This window comes from Oncorhynchus mykiss, chromosome 7 (genome assembly GCF_013265735.2).
Source record: "Oncorhynchus mykiss isolate Arlee chromosome 7, USDA_OmykA_1.1, whole genome shotgun sequence".
Lineage (NCBI taxonomy): Eukaryota > Metazoa > Chordata > Actinopteri > Salmoniformes > Salmonidae > Oncorhynchus > Oncorhynchus mykiss.
This window is the reverse complement of record NC_048571.1, coordinates 52,444,485-52,467,441: the sequence shown is the minus strand read 5'-3', so window position 1 is coordinate 52,467,441 and position 22,957 is coordinate 52,444,485. Positions and strand designations below refer to the sequence as shown.

Genomic DNA, 22,957 nt, shown 5'->3' with positions numbered 1-22,957 from the left:
CAACAGAGTTGCTCTAAGCAGTATTACAATTACCAGGGGGCTCTCTAAGAAGGTATAAGAAGAAAAGCCTGTGCCAATAACAATAGAGTCAAGTTTTAAATGAGCTTAGTGTGGAATAAAATCCCTCTATAGTTACAGCCACACACTGCATAAGCCCCTCTGTCAATGATGAGTCAACTCATACTGTCTGAATAACGAACAGTAAGCTCTGTATTGATCTCCAGTGCTTATGAGTGTCCATAACTTTATCCTCTTAATTTTCCTGCCCCATGAGTGTATCGAGGTTCATGCCTTGCCTCTATAAGTGGACAATCAAATCCAAGCAGGCTCAACCTGTCCTATAACAGGTTTGTCTCAGTACTAGGGTTGCAAAATTCTGGTACCTTTCCCAAAAATTACCACGTTTTCCAGAAATCCCAGTTACAGTAGAGGATTCCTGGGCCAAATCCCTTTTGTAAGCACTGGACCTAGCCCCTACTTAAAAAATAAAAAAATAAAATCACCTTTATTTAACCAGGTAGGCCAGTTGAGAACAAGTTCTAATTTACAACTGCGACCTGGCCAGATAAAGCAAAGCAGTGCGACAAAAAACAACAAAACAGAGTTATACATGGGATAAACAAAAGTACAGTCAATAACACAATAGAAAAATCTATATACAAATCTATATACAGTGTGTGCAAATGGCGTAAGGAGGTAAGGTAATAAATAGGCCATAGAAGCGAAGTAATTACAAATTAGCAATTTAAAACTGGAGTGATAGATGTGCAGATGATGATGTGCAAGTAGAAATACTGGTGTGCAAAATAGCAAAAAATGAAATGAAAACAATATGGGGATGAGGTGGGTAGATGGATGGGCTATTTACAGATGGGCTGTGTATAGCTGCTCAGATAGTTGATGCTTAAAGTTAGTGAGGGAGATATAAGTCACCAACTTCAGCGATTTTTGCAATTCATTCAGTCATTGGCAGAGGAGAACTGGAAGGAAAGGCGTCCAAATGAAGTGTTGGCTTTGGGGATGACCAGTGAGATATACCTACGGGAGCGCGTGCTACGGGTGGGTGTCATTATGGTGACCGGTGAGCTGAGTTATGGCGGAGCTTTACCGAGCAAAGACTTATAGATGACCTGTAGCCGGTGGGTCTGGCGATGAATATGTAGCGAGGGCCAGCCGACGAGAGCATACAGGTCGCAGTGGTGGGTGGTATATGGGGCTTTGGTGACAAAATGAACGACACTGTGATAGACTGCATCCAGTTTGCTGAGTAGAGTGTTGGAGGCTATTTTGTAAATGACAAGTCGGAGATGCTTAATGTGAGTCTGGAAGGAGAGTTTACAGTCTAGCCAGACATCAAGGTATTTGTAGTTGTCCACATATTCTAAGCCAGAACCGTCCAGAGAAGTGATGCTCGTCGGGCGGGCGGGTGTGGGCAGCAATCGGTTGAAAAGCATGCATTTAGTTTTACTAGCGTTTAAGAGCAGTTGGAGGCCAAGGAAGGAGTGTTGTATGGCATTGAAGCTCGTTTAGGGGTTTGTTAACACAGTGTCCAAAGAAGGGCCAGATTCATACAGAATGGTGTCGTCTGCATAGAGGTGGATCAAGGAATCACCCGCAGCAAGATCGCATCATTGGTATATACAGAGAAAAGAGTCGGCCCGAGAATTGAACCCTGTGGTACCCCTATAGAGACTGCCAGAGGTCCGGACAACAGGCTGTCCGATTTGACACACTGAACTCTATCTGAGAAGTAGTTGGTGAACAAGTCATTTGAGAAACCAAGGCTGTTGAGTCTGCCGATAAGAATACGGTGATTGACAGAGTCGAAAGCCTTGGCCAGGTCGATGAATACGGCTGCACAGTAATGTCTCTTATCAATGGTGGTTATGATATCGTTTAGGACCTTGAGCGTGGCTGAGGTGCACCCATGACCAGCTCTGAAACCAGATTGTATAGTGGAGAAGGTACGGTGGGATTCGAGATGGTCAGTGTTCTGTTTATCTTGGCTTTCGAAGACCTTAGAATGACGGAGTAGGATAGATATAGGTCTGTAGCAGTTTGGGTCTAGAGTGTCTCCCCCTTTGAAGAGGGGGATGACCGCTGCAGCTTTCCAATCTTTAGGAATATCGGACGATACGAAAGAGAGGTTGAACAGACTAGTAATAGGGGATGCAACAATGGCGGCGGCTAATTTTAGAAAGAGAGGGTCCAGATTGTCAAGCCCAGCTGATTTGTATGGTCTAAGGTTTGCAGCTCTTACAAAACATCTGCTCTCTGAATTTGGGAGAGGGGAAGCTGGGGAGGCTTGGGCAAGTAGCTGCGGGGGGTGTGGAGAAATGCTTATTGAAATTCTCGATTTTCGTGGATTTATCGAATAGTGACAGTGCTTCCTAGCCTCAGTGCAGTGGGTAGCTGGGAGGAGGTGCTCTTATTCTCTGTGGACTTTACAGTGTCCCAAAACCTTTTGGAGTACAGGATGCAAATTTCTGTTTGAAAAAATAGCCTTTGCTTTCCTAACTGACTGTGTGTATTGGTTCCTGACTTCCCTGAAAAGTTACATATCGCAGGGACTATTCAATGCTAGTGCAGTATGCCACAGGATGTTTTTGTGCTGGTCAAGGGCAGTCAGGTCTGGAGTGAACCAAGAGCTATATCTGTTCTTAGTTCTACGTTTTTTGCAAGGGGCATGCTTACTTAACATGGTGAGGAAATTACTTTTAAAGAACAACCAAGCATCCTCTACTGACGGGATGAGGTCAGTATCCTTCCAGGATACCTGGGCCAGGTCGATTAGAAAGACCTGCTCGCAGAAGTGTTTTATATCTGATCCATTATGGATGCAGGCAATGAGGCAGTGATCGCTGAGATCCTGAATGAAAATAGGAGAGGTGTATTTGGAGGGCAAGTTGGTCAGGATAATATCTATGAGGGTGCCCATGCTTACGGATTTGGGGTTGTACCTGGTGGGTTCCTTGATAATTTTTTTGAGATTGAGGGCATCTAGTTTAGATTGTAAGACGGCCGGGGTGTTAATCATATCCCAGTTTAGGTCACCTAACAAAACGAACTCTGAAGATAGGTGGGGGGCAATCAATTCACATATTGTCATGTATTGTCATGTTGTGTCTTGTTTCTGTCCTTTCCCTTCACCCTGTCTCCCTCTGCTGGTCGTTATTAGGTTACCTTTTCTCCCCCTCTTTCCCCCAGCTGTTCCTTGTCTCCTCCTAACTACCTCGTCACCCCTTTTCCCACCTGTTCCCTTTTTCCCTCTGATTAGGTCTCTATATCTCTCTCTGTTTCTGCTTCTGTCTTTGTCGGATTCTTGTTTGTGTTATTCATGCCTGAACCAGACTATCGTCATGTTTGCTGCAACCTTGTCCTGTCCTGTCGGAATCTGCCGGTCCATCTGAGCCTACGTATGTTTTGTTATTAAAGAAGCTCTGTTTACGTTTATTCGCTTTTGGGTCCTCATTCACGCACCGTAACAGAAGAATCCGACCAAGAATGGACCCAGCGACTTCGGATCCTCTCCACTCAGCCGTCGAGATCCAGGGAGCGATGCTAGGCAGACACGAGCAGGAATTGTCTGCTGCTCGACATGCCGTTGAGACCCTGGCCACCCAAGTCTCCAACCTCACAGAACAGGTTCACCATCTCCGCCTCGATCCACCGGCCACTTCCAGGGCTTTCGAATCTCCGGAGCCCAGAATCAATAACCCGCCGTGTTACTCTGGGGAGCCCACTGAATGCCGCTCGTTCCTCACCCAGTGTGATATTGTGTTTTCTCTCCAGCCCAACACTTACTCCAGAAGCACTGCTCGTATCGCCTACGTCATATCTCTCCTTACTGGACGGGCTCGTGAGTGGGGCACGGCAATCTGGGAGGCAAGGGCTGAGTGTACTAACCAGTATCAGGACTTTAAGGAGGAGATGATACGGGTTTTTGATCGATCTGTTTTTGGGGAGGAGGCTTCCAGGGCCCTGTCTTCCCTATGTCAAGGTAATCGATCCATAACAGACTACTCTATTGAGTTTCGCACTCTTGCTGCCTCCAGTGGCTGGAACGAGCCGGCTTTGCTCGCTCGTTTTCTGGAGGGTCTCCGCGCAGAGGTAAAGGATGAGATTCTCTCCCGGGAGGTTCCTTCCAGCGTGGATTCCTTGATTGAACTCGCTATTCGCATTGAGCGACGGGTTGATCTTCGTCACCGAGCTCGTGGAAAGGAGCTCGCGTTCTCCGTTGCCCCCCTCTCCGCATCACTACCATCTTCCTCTGCCGGCTCGGGTGCTGAGCCTATGCAGCTGGGAGGTATCCGCATCTCGACTAAAGAGAGGGAACGGAGAATCACCAACCGCCTTTGTCTCTATTGCGGTTGCGCTGGTCATTTTGTCACTTCATGTCCAGTAAAAGCCAGAGCTCATCAGTAAGCGGAGGGCTACTGGTGAGCGCTACTACTCCTGTCTCTCCTTCAAGATCCTGCACTACCTTGTCGGTCCATCTACGCTGGACCGGTTCGTCAGCTTCCTGCAGTGCCTTAATAGACTCTGGGGCGGAGGGCTGTTTTATGGACGAGACCTGGGCTCGGGAACATGACATTCCTCTCAGACAGTTAAGGGAGTCCACGGCCTTGTTCGCCCTGGATGGTAGTCCTCTCCCCAGGATTCAGCGTGAGACGCTACCTTTAACCCTCACTGTTTCTGGTAATCATAGCGAAACCATTTATTTTTTAATTTTTCGTTCACCTTTTACACATGTTGTTTTGGGCCATCCCTGGCTAGTTTGTCATAATCCTTCCATTAATTGGTCTAGTAATTCTATCCTCTCCTGGAACGTCTCTTGTCATGTGAAATGTTTAATGTCTGCTATCCCTCCTGTTTCCTCTGTCTCTTCTTCACAGGAGGAGCCTGGTGATTTGACAGGGGTGCCGGAGGAATATCACGATCTGCGCACGGTGTTCAGTCGGTCCAGGGCCACCTCTCTTCCTCCACACCGGTCGTATGATTGTAGTATTGATCTCCTTCCGGGAACCACTCCCCCCCGGGGTAGACTATACTCTCTGTCGGCTCCCGAACGTAAGGCTCTCGAAGATTATTTGTCTGTAGCTCTTGCCGCCGGTACCATAGTCCCCTCCTCCTCTCCCGCCGGAGCGGGGTTTTTTTTTGTTAAGAAGAAGGACGGGTCCCTGCGCCCCTGCATAGATTATCGAGGGCTGAATGACATAACAGTGAAGAATCGTTATCCGCTTCCTCTTATGTCTTCAGCCTTCGAGATCCTGCAGGGAGCCACCCGGGAGCATGACACGCGTCGCTTCGTGGCTGCTTGTTCGGTCTGCGCGCAGACTAAGTCCGGTAACTCCCCTCCTGCCGGCCGTCTCAGGCCGCTTCCCATTCCCTCTCGACCGTGGTCTCACATCGCCTTAGATTTTGTCACCGGACTGCCTTCGTCAGCGGGGAAGACTGTGATTCTTACGGTTGTCGACAGGTTCTCTAAGGCGGCTCATTTTATTCCCCTTGCTAAGCTTCCTTCTGCTAAAGAGACGGCACAAATCATCATCGAGAATGTTTTCAGAATTCATGGCCTTCCGTCAGACGTCGTTTCGGACAGAGGTCCGCAATTCACGTCTCAATTTTGGAGGGAGTTTTGCCGTTTGATTGGGGCTTCCGTCAGTCTCTCTTCCGGCTTTCACCCCCAGTCTAACGGTCAAGCAGAACGGGCCAATCAGACTATTGGTCGCATCTTACGCAGTCTTTCTTTTCGCAACCCTGCGTCTTGGTCAGAACAGCTCCCCTGGGCAGAATACGCCCACAACTCGCTTCCTTCGTCTGCGACCGGGCTATCTCCTTTTCAGAGTAGCCTCGGGTACCAGCCTCGCACCGTAACACATATGGTGTTCAGGGCACAGCTGGGAGCTGAGGGGAGTCTATAACAGGCGGCAACAGTGAGAGACTTATTTCTGCAGAGATTCATAAAAAAATTTTTAGAAGCACTGTTTGGGCATAGCCCTGGAAAGTATGACAGAATTTAGCAGCCTATCTCTGCAGTAGATTGCAACTCACCCCTCTTTGGCAGTTCTATCTTGACGGAAAATGTGGGAAATCTCAGAATTTTTGGTGGCCTTCCTAAACCAGGATTCAGACACGGCAAGGACATCAGGGTTGGTGGAGTGAGTAAAACAAACTTAGGGAGGAGGCTTCTGATGTTAACATGCAACAAAAGAGAGCACATGGGGACACTCAGGGACTGGATTAACCTCTACATCACCCGAGGAACAGAGGAAGAGTAGGATGAAGGCTATCAAAACTAGTTGTCTAGTGCGTTGGGGACAGAGAATAGAAGGAGAAGATTTCTGAGCATGGTAGGATAGATTCAGGGCATAATGTACAGACAAGGGTATGGTAGGGTGCGGGTACAGTGGAGGTAAACTCAGGCATTGAGTGATGATAAGAAAGGTTGCGTCTCTGGAGGCACTAGTTATACTAGGTGAGGTCACCGCATGTGTGGGAGGTGGGAAAAAAAAGCTATCTGAGGCATGTTGAGTGGGACTAGGGACTCTGCAGTAAAATAAAACAATGATAACTACCCTAAACAACAGTACACAAGGCATATTGACATTAGAGAGAGACAAAAAGCGAGGCATAAAGTAATCACAGGTGTTGATTTGGAGAGCTAGCTAAGACAACAACGGGTAAGACAGCAACTAATCAGCTTAAGACAACAACAGGTAAAATGTCGATGAATGGACAGAGAGGGTCAGTTAACTACACATGTGGCCTGAGTTTGAGGCTGGGCCCGACAGATAAACAAAATAAACAAAATGGAGTACGTGATTAATGAACAGTCCAGCAGGCATCAGCTATGTAGCCAAGTAATCATAGGGTCCAGTGAACAGCAATAGATAGCGGGAAACACGGTGTTCATAAAGCATCCTACTGTGTGCCTACAGGCTGGCTGACCTGGGTTTAGAATGTTATGTTGTGTATTGCCCTGGCCCAGTGTCTCCTTACCACCAGTGGTCATTTGACCTTTCCATTCAGTCCTGTTTGATTTTCCTCTGGTTTTATTAAGCATCCTGAGAAAGTGCCTCTATGCCTCTACCCCATAATAAGGTTTGAGACAAAGAGGTTGGACTTTTTTTGTCAAATCGATTTGGACCCTGGTCCAGTGATCTGGTGCTCTGGTTTCACACCTTAGGGTGCTCAGGTTACCCAGACGACACAGGCTGGTAGCAGAGGCTCCGGACAGGAGAGCAGGGTTGCTAGGAAGTACACAACCATGGCACCTTCCAACCACTAATTCTAACTTTAACCCTAACCTTGATATTGCCTGGTTGATATCGACAGTAGCAGGACTGGTTACCTGGCCCATTAGAGATCAGTGTTATGCATTCAGTTACACACACACACACACAGTCTTGTACAACTAACCTGTGGGGACACACAATTCAGTTCCATTCGAAATCCTATTTTCCCTTACCCTTAACCCTAACCTTACCCCAAAAATCTAAACCTAACCCTAACCCTTAAACTAACCCTAGCTCCTAACCCTAAACCTAATTCTAACCCTAACACTAAATCGAACCTTAACCCTAAACCCCCTAGAAATAGCATTTGACCTTGTTGGGACTAACAAAATATTCCCCAGTTGGTGAAATGTTTGTTTGTTGTGTTTTTGTTAAACACGTCCACACCCACAATGATAATTACACAACGTTATAATTATGTTTGCATTATACCCTTTGAATAGTATTACTACATATTTCAATATTGAAAGGACGCAGTGTCATCATTGGCCATTTAAAACATGTATATAAATATATATATCTTACACAATCAAGTCTTGTGGCTGACACATTGCCTCAGTACAGTACCCTACATGATCGCACTGCTTTCTAGATACGATGAAAGAGCAATAAAAACAGAGAGATTGTCAGAGGTATTCAGGACTAATTCATTGGAAGAGACAGAGGGAACTACCCAAGAGAGTGTGCATATTTAAAACCTGTAATGTTGATTTAGAACCTGACACATGTAGTAGGACAGCTGGTGACAGGCCCTTCAGCATTGCCCCTTGATAATGGGTAGTGACACAGTCAGTGTTGCTGTTAACCCACTGTCGACTCCCTTGAGGACTTGGAGAAGTTGAGCTAGTTCCTTGGTAAGTCAGGATCCTGAATAGACAGTTTTTTTGTTTACTAAAAGTAAACAAATATGAGAACCACTCCATGAACCTGATCCTAGATCAGTGCTCAGGGGCAGTGTACACCCCAGGACAGTACATTAGTGTTACTCTCACCGCCCCCTATCTGGGATCCCAGTAAGGCGATTCTACACCACAAGTCATCAAAGGAAGGAAAACTAATGTACTCAGGCAGAACAACATTTTTAAAGACAATTTTAAACTGCAAAGTGTTCACTTTCCTGAGTCAGGCTATAACATACACCCACATTAACGCACACATGTATGTGCGCACACACATAGCAACAACAACAACAACAGCAACACTACACAACATGCAATGGTCATACAATTTCAGATTTATGCATTATCAGATTGAACTCTGTTGAGACTACTGATTCTGCCCCCTAGTGGAGAAACACATCTACTGTACACTGAGGGTACAAAACATTAAGAACACCTCTTTCCATGACAGGCTGACCAGGTGAATCCAGGTGAAAGATATGATCCCAATTGAGACATGGATTGTGAGTGGGTAAGACAAAATATTTAAGTTCCTTTGAACGGGGTTTGGTTGTAGGTACCAGGCACACCGGTTTGTGTCAAGAACTGCAATGATGCTGGGTTTTTCATTCTCAACAGTTTCCTGTGTGTATCAAGAATGGTCCACCACCCAGAGGTCATCCAGCCAAACTGACACAACTGTGGGAAGCATTGGAGTCAACAGGGTCCAGCATCCCTGTGGAATGCTTTCAACACCTTGTAGAGTCCATTCCCTGACAAATTTAGGCTGTTCTGAGGGCTAGCTTAATAGTAGGAAGGTGTTCTTAATGTTTTGTACTTTCAGTATATATCTGCCACAACTGATTGTGATAGCAGCACCTTCAGAGCTAGTCCAAGTGAGGCCCTCTACTCTCATTACAGCTACAGTATCATTTCAGGTCCATGTTGCAGCTTTGGTGAATAAACCGATATCTGAGGGATTTTAACTGTTGGATGGTATAGTATTTTAAGTATAACTGCCAGGTCGCAGTTGTAAATGAGAACTTGTTCTCAACTGGCCTACCTGGTTAAATAAAGGTGAAATAAAATACAAATAAAATAATGTCCTATATGGTGGAGCCAGAAGAGCTTGTAATGAGGACAGGAGCATGCAGGTAAACACAAACACCATCTAGTCATATGGATCTGCAGCTGGGCGACTGTAGGTCACATGCCAGCAACAGGGACAGATGTCTGACAGCATGTCACACAAGGACGGACGACACAGGGCAGGTTGTAGTTCCATCATAAGCTGCACTGACACCAGCGTCAGCCTGGCATAGCCTGGGATCAAAATGTGTGCACACAGGTGAGAGACCAGGCCTGGCTGGTATGATGTTGTGTCTGGGTTTTCTGCTTTGCCAGCTTGGTATTGATTGCCTGTCCAGCAGGGTTGGGCTCAAGTGGATTTAGAATTGGAATTTGTGAGTACTCCACATGTTTTGATATCTTATCATTTTTGCCATGATACATACATTATTGTGTAAACCTCTCTCTCTCTCAAGGACAAACCACCATTGTAATGTTTACATGTGAAATATTTTTTAATCAGCAGCACTGTCATAATTGCAGTACTGTTTCCATAACATATTATAGAGTACAATTTAGTTTATTACAAAACATGGATGGTGTCAGTTTTCTTGATAACAATAATAGTCATGATAGTTTATTGAAGAAGTATGTAATCATAAACTGTAGGTTACATTAACCTATAGGAGCTTTAAAATATGTAATAAAAAGACACAGCTACAGCACATTCCGTCCAGCCCAGTTCTTCTCAGATGTAGGAATGAAGGAACATTATGGTTCTCTCTGTTTTCTCTCACTGTGATAAGTGTTATTAATATTCTCTCCTGCTTGGAGTGTATCGTTTTTGTTTAAATACAGCATCACACTGGCTTCATGGTTGAGGGAGTGACTGGCGATTGGTGGATTGGAGGCCCTGGGATTGTTACAGCTCAAAATGCATCAAAGGCATCATCCTAAATGTCATGACCCAGAGAGCAATGGTCAATCCTTCCTTTTAAACATTCAGTGAACCTTAACAATAACAACAGATACAGACATCCACATCGCTCCTCATTCACTTTTGGCAAGTGTATACTAATGTATAATTTTATTTTCCACATTGCCTTATATAGAAATTCACAGGACACAAACTGCTGTTTTGGGCATATTTAAACCCATTATCCACAGACGTCTCTGTACTCACTGAGACTGATCCTGAATTCCTCCTGTTTAATGAAGTCTTACGGATACTGCCAGGGCAAGCTGTGTCTGCAACGTGGTCTCAGGACAATTTGTATTAATCTATATGTAAATATGTGGCAATCCATTTAGTATGATATGTTCAATTATGTTAGGTTACATAATGAATGGATACAATATCAATATCATACAAATCAGAGGACGTATAGTATCATACATCTTACCCGGTTGTACAATAGCATACGAATTGGATGAAGTAACTTATGATTCCTCTTGGAGGACGTATAGTATTACACATCTTTATCTGAGACCAGGTTGCTTGTTGCGCCATAAACAAATGAGAATTACAGGGAAAATGTACATTGGCGGTTAGGAAAACTAAAATGACAATTTACGTAGCAGGGGTTACGTTTAGAATAAGGGTTAGGGGAAGGGTTAGCTAAAATGCTACAGTTGTCCCCGACGCACCTCGAACATTCAGCCTTTGGATTGCTAGACCGTCGTGGATTACGCCCACCTATCCTCCCTGACCAACCTCCCTACTTTCGTTTCTGGCTAAAGTAACTAGACCATTAGTAGGTGTCATATGTCTTGGAGGTCCTCAGAAATATGCAAAGTATATTTTGTATGGCTCTGAGGCCAGGCTGGTGTCTGAGGTGCTTTCAACCCTTTCCTTCCTCACCACAACATGTCCAACAGCAGACAATCAACACCATGGGCACAACTTTGGTTTCATAAGTGGGGGGAGGACTTCCCCCCCACCGTCCCCAGTGAAAGTTGTGCCCCTGCTCAACACTATGTGCAACCATCAAGGGGGCTGAGTCCTGTAGATGCCCTAAAGAGATTTGAACACACATGCTTTCTCATGTGTCTTCCCCTCCTGCTGTATCACAAAGGGTGATGGATACTCCCCGAGCACCTGTTGATACGTAAGGAACCTTTAAACGCAGACAGGAGCGGAATTCACTCAATTTTTTTTGTTGCTGAAAGACGATGCCCACTTCTTTGATTGGTTCAGCTAGAATCCACAAGTGTGTATCCTATAATAGAAAGGCATCCACGAAAGAAGATTCCACAAACTTGTTTTCTGTTTTGTTGTGCTGTTGTTACATTTGTATTGGTGTTTCATTTCATGTCCGATGAGCTCAGAGTGTTGTTACATGTCATTTGCGGCGTGCATCATGAGCAAAGTCATTGAGCCTATCATTTCATTTCCCCTCGCTGTGAGAACCATGGTATGAGCACTGGCTGACTTAGCATTTGTTCTGGACCTGTTAGTTGCTTAGCACCCTAAGGGCTACTGTACATTTAGCGAGTCCAGTGTAGCATTGCCGTAGTGCAGCCGAACATCCTGCCAGCAGCCTACCAAAGGTTGCTCTGTGTCAATTACAATGTAGAATAACATGTCTCTAGTCCAAACCGTTCAGTAGTTAGGCTATGCATATTACCGGAGCATCATTTTATACCTTCTATTTCTATGGCATATTTGCATCCGCAATATGTAAGATGACACAACTTTGGAGATAACAATAGATGCTGGTTTCCCCCATCCATCTGTGGGGAAGTTTTCCCTAAATGCATATGACAAATCCTGCTCCAGAACCAGCTATCGTTGTCGTTGGCTTGCTAGCAAGCAATGGATGAGAACGTTGCTAGCCAGTATGGCAATGGTACATTTAGAACGAACGACTGAACGTCCATAGATACAGAACAAAAAGACTAAATGACTGGGTCGCGTCTCTGGCAACTGAACCAATAGAACGAACGACCAGCCGGCTTGGGTAGCAACTCTAGATTTGTTTCAGGACTATATCTTGTGGAAGGATGACATAATATGAATAAATTAATCAAAATAACATTTCTCTATTAAATATATAAATCATTATTTGAATATGTTGGTAACCCGTTGTGATAATGCCCGAGAAACCGGTGTTTGGAGGATATATTTGCATGGTTTGACCAACATCCGTGCCAATATGTCCTACAAACACCCGCTTCTCGGGCATTATCACTTAAGTAGAATACTATACTACACACTGTAGTAGGCTATCCCTCGATCATGTGTAGTACTTAGTATAGAATTGTGTAGTATACTGTAGTATACTGTAGAACACTATAGGAAATACTAAAGTATTATCCACACAAAATATTTTATAAATGTCCGCAAAAACACTACAGTCCGCAAAAACATATATTTTTTAACTATAGTAAATACTACAGTATTTAATGAGCATATACCCTACCCATTCATGTCCCCCATATCCTAATATGTGCCACCCGTAAGTAAGAAACCTACATGCCAAGTATAGGCCATATATAGTGTTCCCTACGGTTATGGAAGACAGCTGAAGTGCTGAATGTACAGACCCCAGTCCTTCCTTTATACCTACCTACCTACCTACTGTTGTGGCAGAATCAGAATTATTTTGGTAACATTGATAAATAAGATGTTTTATCAATGTTCATAAGTATGCTTATGTGGGAAAAAGCCCAGAGAGGGGAGAGGTCAGGTTTGTCTTATCTGTGAATATGTTTGTAACTATTCCTAAACCATGTGAAGGGATGGTGTGATTAATGGGGAACCAGTTATTTGGCTCCACAATGTCTGTGTGCCAGTCACTCCTCTCCGTGAGCTTGTCCAGGAGGGGTTGTATTTTTGATGGGAGTATCTAGAATTGACAATTGATATAGGCCATTGGATAAGGTAATGTTTTGGTCCTAAGTGGTACCAAGAACAAGATAGGAACTTCGTTTTAGGAGAGCAAACTGAAAGATAATTTATAGCTAATGATGTCTGGCTATGGGATACTCCTCTCATTAAGTAAAATTCTTCCTTTGTGTAGTTTTCCTAAGACTTGTGGTTTGTCATGTCGACTAGGGGGTGGATCTTTGCTATAAAGGATCTCAGTTGCCATTATGTTGACACTCTCAGAGAATTCATTTATCGACACTGAATTGATCTGAGAGTCACAGGGCTATGGTGAAGCTCATATATAATTAAGTATGGACTTTATGATATAACTCTGACTTGTTTGTGGTTTGCTCTCTCATGATTTGGTAATACAGGACATTTCCACGACACTACCTACCTACCTACCTACCTACCTACCTACCTATAGGTAATGGAACATTTGATCTTTTAGTATTTATCCAGCAGGTTTTCTCAAGGAGAAAGCCCCCCACGTATATATTAAAGATAAGAAACAAAACACTACAGTAAATACTACGGTACACCACAGTCTGCAAAAAAACTATAGTAAATACTACAGTATACCATACTTCAGTCTGCAAAACACTACAGTGAACTATAATATTCCTAACATAGTATACACTATAGTATTTTTCCATTTGTGATAGCCTAGCCAGGTAGCTAATCTTTTGAATATGGTGTAGTAAAAAAAACAGAAACAGATAGCATTAGCTTGCTAGATATGCTAGCTAGCTACACTGATAGCTGTCAATGCCCTACTTGTTGTTATTTCTCCACTCCATGTGGAAATCACCACAACGTTCCAACCCTCAATTTGTGAATAATTATTAGCAGCCTGCGTCATTCTTCAGAGGTGGAACCTAAACAAGGAACCTAAACAATTTAAGTAAGCATTTGCAGAGGGTCAGGGAAAGGTTAGTATGTGGCTTACTCTTTAATTAACCTTAATATTGAGTGGCCTTTTTGGCCTGTGTTCAGTTTAATTAGCAAGTGCTAGTCTTCTGTCTCACAGTTTTAAACATGTGACTTGGTTTTCAGGCATGGAATTTGTCCTGCCCAGAGCTTGGTCTTTGGAGCATCTTGAACATTAGGGCGTTGCAGTAAACCATTACATTACAGATTCTAAGATTATTGTCAGTCTTAACGGTTTTAGTCAGAAGTCCCATCATCATTACCACCTCTGTGTGTTTAATAAGTAAGCAGTACATCTGGTTGGCATAGGGGCCCACAAATCGTCAACAAACATAGCTAATGGATGTTTCCTATTTCAATGTAGCCATCTACCTAAGATACCCTCACCCTCTCACTACAGCCATATCATTACAGATACAGTGTCTTGTAAAAGTACTAATCCCCCTTCGCATTATTCCCCAAAAAATGTATTCCTAAATTATGCCAGGATTCCATCCTATCATGGGCTATAGGCATTGCAGCTTGTAAAGGTAATTTCTGATTGAGCCAACATATACAACATTAACCATGAATGGGAACATTTGTTTAAAAACCTTCATGCCTACAGTGCCTTGCAAAAGTATTCATCCCACTTGGCATTTTTCCTATTTTGTTGCATTACAACCTGTAATTTAAATGGATTTGTATTTCATGTAATTGACATACACAAAATAGTCAAATGGTTGAAGTGAAATGGAAAAAAGAACTTGTTTCAAAAAATTCTAAAATATATATTATGGAAAAGTGGTGCGTGCATATGTATTCACCCCCTTTGTTATGAAGCCCCTAAATAAGATCTGGTGCAACCAATTACCTTCAGAAGTCACATAATTAGTTAAATAAAGTCCACCTGTGTGCAATCGAAGTGTCACATGATCTCAGTATATTTACACCTGTTCTGAAAGGCCCCAGAGTCTGCAACACCACTAAGCAAGGGGCAACACCAAGCAAGCAACACCATGAAGAAAAAGGAACTCCCCAAACAGGCCAGGGACAAAGTTGTGGAGAAGTGCAGATCAGGGTTGGGTTATAAAAAAATATCAGAAACTTTGAATATCCCACGGAGCACCATTAAATCCTTTATTAAAAAATGTAAAGAATATGGCACCACAACAAACCTGCCAAGAGAGGGCCGCCCACCAAAACTCACGGACCAGGCAAGGAGTGTCACATGTATTGGCGCTGGAGAGACGAAGCAGGTACGGGGAGTAACATTTAATAAATGACAGACATATATCGAGACAGGAATAGCGTCAGCATACAGAAAACAAAGACAAAAAAACAATCAATGCAACAGTGGGAACAGAGCTGGGGAACTGACAAATATAGGGGAGGAAATAAACAGGTGATAAGTGAGTCCAGGTGAGTCCAATAACGCTGATGTGTGGGACGGATGGCAGGAGTGTGTGATGCAGGGCAACCTGGCGTCCTCAAGTGCCAGGGGGAGGGAAGAGTGGGAGCAGACGTGACAAGGAGGGAATTAATCAGAGAGGCAACAAAGAGACCAAAGATAACCCTGAAGGAGCTGCAAAGCTCCACAGCGGAGATTGGAGTATCTGTCCATAGGACCAATTTAAGCCGTACACCCACAGAGCAGGGCTTTACGGAAGAGTGGCCAGAAAAAAGCCATTACTTAAAGTAAAAAATAAGCAAACACGTTTGGTGTTCGCCAAAAGGCATGTGGGAGACTTCCCAAACATATGGAAGAATGTACTCTGGTCAGATGAGACTAAAATGTAGCTTTTTGGCCATCAAGGAAAAGGCTATGTCTGGTGCAAACCCAACACCTCTCATCACCCCGAGAAAAACATCCCCACAGTGAAGCATGGTGGTTCAGCATTATGCTGTGGGAGATGTTTTTCATCGGCAGGGACTGGGAAACTGGTCAGAATTAAAGGAAGGATGGATGGTGCTAAATACAGGGAAATTCTTGAGGGAAACCTGTTTCAGTCTTCCATAAATTTGAGAATGGGATAGAGGTTTGCCTTCCAGCAGGACAATGACCCTAAGCATACTACTAAAAGCAACACTTGAGTGGTTTAAGGGGAAACATTTAAATGTCTTGGAATGGCCTAGTCAAATGCACGGTCAAGTTCTGTTATTTTGTCTTATTTCTTTCACAATACAAAATATTTTGCACCTTCAAAGTGGTAGGCATCTTGTGTAAATCAAATGATACACCCCCCCCCCAAATATGTTTTATTTTAATTCCAGGTTGTAAGGCAATAAAATAGGAATAATGCCAAGGGGGTGAATACTTTCGCACCTACCGTGCCTCACCTAAACAATGCCTTGATTTACTCCCAAAAACTCTTAAGGAGAATGGTGCGACTGCTTACTCAAAGCTCCACAACTGATCAAATGGTACTTATAGAAAATAACAAAAAGAGTATTGAGTACATGTCAAAATAGGTTGTTAATGTTTTCTTTAGTGTCCCAGTGTACTCCAATTCCATTGTGCATTCCCACTGGGCACACACTGCTTGAATCAACGTTGTTTCCATGACATTTCAATTAAATTAATAGATGTTGAATTGACTGTAAACTGTTTGGGGATTAAGAATGCTTTCCCTTTTTAAACACTCTTACCACCTAATTAGCCATGACCCAGAACTTTGAGAACAGACCTGTAGGCTACTACCCATCAACTCTCACCTTCCTCCACTATCTTTCTCTTCCTTCCCTCATTTAGACACTGTTGGTGGCCACAGACAATAGTGACTAAAGAACCCCATCAATGAGCCAGGGAGTTTAATAAAAAAGCATTCCAAATTTCTGCATGGGTCGGGTCTTATGTCTGAAAGTCTAATTAAACAATTATGTAAGAAATACCTACAAATATATTCTGGGTTTGTAGGTAACAGACGAATGGTTGCTCAGCAGAATTATTACAGTGCTGTTCTATCAAATACACTGAACAAAAATATAAATGCAACTTGCAACAATTTCAAAGATTTTTCGGAGTTCCAGTTCATATAAGGAAATCAGTCAATTTCAATAAATAAATTAGGCCCTAGTCTTTGGATTTCACATGACTGGGAATGCAGATTTGCATCTGTTGGTCACTGATGCCTTTAAAAAAAGGTAGTGGCGTGGATCAGAAAACCAGTCAGTATCTGGTGTGGCTACCAATTGCCTCATGCAGCGCGACACATCTCCTTCGCATAAGAGTTGATCAGGCTGTTGATTGTGGCCTATGGAATGTTGTCCCACTCCTCTTCCATGGCTGTGAGAAGTTGCTGGATATTGGCGGGACCTGGAACACGCTGTCGTACACGTCGATCGAGAGCATCCCAAACATTCTTAATGGGTGAAATGTCTGGTGAGTATGCAGGCCATGGAGGAACTGGGACATTTTTAGCTTCCAGGAATGGTGTACAGATCCTTGCGACATGGGGACATGCATGATCATGCTGAAACATGAGGTGATGGCGGTGGATGAATGGCACGGCAATGTGCCTCAGGATCTCTTCACGGTATCTCTGTGCATTCAAATTGCCATCGATAAAATGTGTTTGTTGTCCGTACCATAACCCCATCATTACCATGAGGCACTCTGTTCACAACTTTGACATTGCCCACAAGACGCCATACACATGGTCTGCGGTTTTAGATTCCCCAGCATGGTAACACTTTTGTGCTCAAAATTTGAGAGAATAAGGTTTTTTGTGCTTATAGGAATAATTTGGGGATCTTTTATTTAAGGTCATGAAACATGGGACCAGCAGTGTACGTTACTGTGCAATAAAAATGGTAAGCTTTAGGGTAACTTTAGACCTGTGAAAAAAACATAGCACTGATACTGTAGTTTCTCTGCATGCCTGAGTCCATAACACCAGTTACTTTGCAGTTAAATTCTTTCTAAAGAGGTAGCCAGTATTTTTAGTCTGTCCATTGGGTAATGTGGACAGGGATTTTCTCTGATTGCCTTAATCTGCTTCAGTGGGTTTTTGGCACAAGACAGATTTAACTCTACTCGATGTCCCAGATAGCAGTAGGGAAAATGCAGTACTATCAGTGAAGAAACTGAGAGCCATATCCATGCTCTGTCTCATCATGGTTGCATTTAAATAAAAGACCCTGGTGTTACATGCATCTCTTCCCCTCTATGATTAATATGAGTTTAGTAAGGTCAACCTGATACAGTTTTAACAATCTACACTGCCTTCAGAAAGTATTCACACCCCATGACTTTTGTTGTGTTAGTCTGAATTTACATTTACATTTAAAATGGCCTAAACACAATACCCCATAATGTCAAAGTGGAATTATGTTTTTCTAAAGTTTTACAAATGAATTAAAAAGTAAAAGCTGAAATGTCTTGAGTCAACAAGTATTCAACCCCTTTGTTATGGCAGGCCTAAATAAGTTGCATGGACTCACTCTGTGCATAATAGTGTTTAACATACATTTTTTATGACTACCTTTTCTCTGTACCCCCCACATACAATTATCTGTAAGTTTCCTCAGTCGAGCTGTGAATTTGAACCACAAGGACCAGGGAGGTTTTCCAATGCCTTGCAAAGAAGGGCACCTATTGGTAGAAGGGTAACATTTTAAAAATAAGACATTGAATATCCATTTGAGCATGGTGAAGTTATTAATTACACTTTGTATGTGTAACGAACCTCGTCCTCCTCTTCTTCTGAGGAGAAGCGAGAAGAATCGGAGGACCAAAACGCAGCGTGGTAAATGTCCATAATGTTTATTTTAAAACAAACTGAACACTACGAAATACAAAACAATAAACGTGAAATGAACGAAACAGTCCAGTATGGCGACAAACACTGACACGGAAGACAAACACCCACAACCCAAAACTGAAACCCAGGCTACCTAAGTATGATTCTCAATCAGGGACAACAATTGACAGCTGCCTCTGATTGAGAACCATACTAGGCCGAACTCAAAAACCAACATAGAAAAACAAACAGACTGCCCACCCAACTCACGCCCTGACCATACTAAAACAAAGATAAAATAACAGAACTATGGTCAGAACGTGACAGTATGGTGTATATTTACACCCAGTCACTACAAAGATACAGGCGTCCTTCCTAACTCAGTTGCCAGAGAGGAAGGAAACTGTTCAGGGATTTCAACATGAGGCCAATGGTGAAATCAGTTACAGTTTTTAATGGCTTTGGTAGGAGAAAACTGAGGATGAATCAACATTGTAGTTACTACACAATACTAACCTAATTGACAGAGTGAAAATAAGGAAGCCTGTACAGAATAACAAATATTCTAAAACATGCATCCTGTTTGCAACAAGGCGGTAAAGTAATACTGCAAAAAATGTGGCAAAGCAAATCACTTTTTGTCCTGAATACAAAATGTTATGTTTGGGGCAAATCCAATACAATACATTACTAAGTACCACTCTCCATATTTTCAAGCATAGTGGTGGCAGCATCATGTTATGATAAAAAAATAAACGTTATGAAGCTAAGCACAGGCAAAATCCTGGAGGAAATCCTGGTTCAGTCTGCATTTCACCAGAAATTGGGAGATGAATACACCTTTTAGCAAGACAATAACCTAAAACCCAAGGCCAAATGTAAACTGTAGTTGCTTTCCAAAAATGTTCCTGGGTGACCGAGTTACAGTTTTGACTTAAACCTACTTCTAAAACTATGGCAAGACTTGAAAATGGTTGTCTAGCAATGATCAAAAACCAATTTAACAATAAATTAGCTAACATTTCTAAAAACATGTTTTCACTTTGTTATTATGGGGTATTGTGTCTAGATGGGTGAGAAAAAAATAAAGTTAATACATTTTGAATTAAGGCTGTAACAGCAAAAAGTAGAATATGTCAAGTGATATTAATACTTTCTGAAGGCACTATATACCCTATAAGAGAGCCTTCAATCACCAGTGAGTTGGGTAGATCTGCTTTAAGTTTTTTTGCACCTTACGTGTGGAATGATCTATAGTACACTTTAAAATTGGAGGATTTGGTACATTTCAGACGGTTGTTAGAGGACCTAACATAATTTGTTATGATGGTGTTCTGCCTTTTGTGTATTACTGTGTATTATAACATGTATTTTAATGTGTATATGAAAGTTACTTTAATGTGCTCATTGAATTTTGATGTGTATTGTGTTGCTATACAGGCCTCATCTGGAAAAGAGAACTTGGTCTCAGCATTGACTCCCTGTCAAAATAATGTCAAAAAATCCCTAGCCATCCAATGAGAAAGAATTGGGAGAGATCAAAACAAAAGGTTTAGACTGAATCAATCATGTTACAGCTGGTTGTCTACTGAGGTGTATTATGTTATGTAACCCGTTAATAATAAGGAACATTGCTTTAAAAATTAATTAGAGCATAATTTCCTCATTATAATGCCCCCTTAGCTTCTGTAAAGAGGCACATAATACAGAGTGAGTATGTTTCTTAATGCCTCACTTCTAACGTTTTACTAAAATTCTTGCTGCATTTGGGCCATAACACCCAAACACCCATGGGGGTAATTCGGATTGGGACTATGCAGTTAAAATGCTGGTGATATTGGGCAAGGTTGAGTCATTTAATTTGTAAAGGTGGGAAGAGATAGCTGAAGATACAGTCACACTGTGTTGAGATCCGTGAATGTTATGGAGTAAATATTCTAGTCCTATGATGGTTGTATTTCATCACAGTATAAGACTATTTGTATGTGGTGTGTGTACCTTTTTCCCTTACTTGGTGACAATGGTATGGTAAACATAGCTATGCAGAAAAATCTGCAACAGACTGCAGGTGTCTGATATAGGTGATGTGTTTCTCTTATGACAAACTTCATAACTTTTGCACTTTTCATTTCCCTGTTCTTTCACATGAACACATGTTGACTCCAGGCTGGCTTCAGCATAGCACATAAATAGATACTGTGTGAATTACAGTCAGACATACGCCCATTAATCTGACTCGGTCATAAATTCCCCTTAGATATGACACAGGCCCCTAGGGTGATGAGAGGACACATGCATCCCATAATGCTCTAGTAACCCTCTGGGAACCCCAGCTGTCAGCTGTCATCCACTGGCTCCATGGTAACACAACCTGATCCACACCCTCAAACAGGCGCGTCCCACCCCATAGTTCAAATGTTTGTGAATGCAGCCCTATGCATACTCTATTGGACATGGTCGCTTGCTCAATGGCCAACAATGAAGTTCCCTAGTTAATCAGAAACCTCTGGAGTATTTGCGGAATTTATATTCTCTGTGCATGCCTTCATGCCCAGCATTATCCACAGTTACATTCATGCATGGATGTGTGACGGTAAACAATGGAAAGGTCAAGGTTGCTAATCCTGCCATTCAAACAGCTAAATATCACATATTTCAAGGCTGACTAGTAAAAGTTGCTTATGTTCTGTGTGATGTTCAGCCAAGTGATTCAATTAATTTGTTAGTCTGTAAAGTCCACAGTTACTATACTGAACAAGGTATTATAGCAAACAGACACAGGTATTTCTGTCTTTTCTAAGCCATTAAAGAGATTGTCTGCAAAAGGCGTTCTTGGTTCTTTATAATGAGTTTTCAAATAAATAAAGTTTTCAGCAAATTATATACCATAGCTTTAGTTACAAGTAGTCTAGATCAAAGGCCAACGAATGTGACTCCCTCTCATACCTTCCCTACACCCCCAACAGGTAAATCAATAAATAAGCCACCAAACATATCTAGGGTTAGTTAACAAGATGTATTGAGGCAGAATAGTAAGACATATTAAGTGTTGAACAGCAACTCCAGCCCGTCTTAAAAGAGGAAGCCAACTTACTTTCTTTGAATAAGATGCCCCCATGCTCCTGCATGTACAGGTCTGTATGCCCGGCCAGATGTGGCTCTTTTGGGTCTCCCTCACCACAGTTTGGGTCTCCCTCACCACTCCATCACCTACGTCCTTCTACTCCTCCAGGAAGGGTCAGGCTCCAGGCTCTCCCTCAGCTCTGCTCTGTCCACCCTGCCTGCCTGCTCCAGGGAGGGAGCAGATTAATGGTAGAGAAGAGGGGCCTCCTAGCTTTCCCTCTGGCACGCTGACAACAACAGACAGGGGCGCTGTACTGTACTCCAGACAAGGCTAGTTCACAAGGTGCTCCTCAAGACTGGCTGTCCTGGCTGGTTGAGGAGGGATCCATAACTCCACAAATCAAACCTCAACTATTGCAAGGTCATGCTATCAGTTAGATTGTATAAAGAGAGGGAGAGTAAGAAGGAGACGGCTGGGTAGTGTGTGTCTGTGTGTGTGCATGTACTGTATGTGTGTGAGTGAGCACGTGTCTGAGCATGGCCATTGTACAAGAGCGGACCCTTCTCAGCCACCTGTTGCTGGCTGACTCCCCACTCTTAGCAGACTTAAGGACAGTGGGGGGGGATTATGCTAATTTAACCTGACAGTGCAGGAACCCAGGGAGAAAGCACACTGTGGGACAGAAGCTCCAGCCAGGGTTGTCACTGTCGCTATGTCTCCAGTCATCCCCCTGGCTACTACCAGGAGCTGGAAATTACTGGGCTGGACGGACCATGCCTAGGTGTGTGAGTGTGTGTGGGAGTTTATAACTGTTTGTTATGGTATTTTCTGCTTCTCACCTCTTTAGGTTGACCTTCTCAGGATCTGCTAGAGCTGCATTTAATTCCAGAAAGTTGTTCCCTCGCTTATGCCCTTATTTACTCCCTCGTCTGTTGTTTACTGACTGAAATACAGTCCCAGGTTCTGAGTGTCGTCCCTGTCTGAGAACTTGGCCACTAGGAGCAGCTGCCACAAATCGGCAAGTGTCCCAGGGAAAGCATTCTAATGTACTACTGGATTTAGTTTGGGCCCATATTGAACTTTTCTAAGACTGAGAACAGAAAGCTCCACTCCATCCTGTCGAACGC

General features: G+C 43.0%; 1 protein-coding gene and 1 non-coding gene across 3 annotated transcripts in view; one reads left to right on the top strand and one right to left on the bottom strand.

Annotated features, from left to right (window-relative positions):
- The window catches only part of si:ch211-236d3.4 (protein FAM107B), a 44,430-nt gene extending 22,107 nt beyond the window's left edge, over positions 1-22,323 (bottom strand). The window contains exon 1 of one of the 2 annotated variants that reach the window (XM_036983483.1): positions 21,861-22,323. In XM_036983483.1, the coding sequence (XP_036839378.1) occupies positions 21,861-21,884 (24 nt within the window). In that variant the 5' untranslated portion in view covers positions 21,885-22,323. The remainder of the gene's footprint in view (positions 1-21,860) is intronic. The other variant, XM_036983484.1, reaches the window with a different exon arrangement.
- LOC118965403 lies at positions 13,549-13,603 on the top strand. The gene has a single exon (XR_005052729.1). It is a non-coding gene; the product is annotated as a U7 small nuclear RNA (small nuclear RNA).
- Positions 22,324-22,957: the final 634 nt, after the last annotated feature.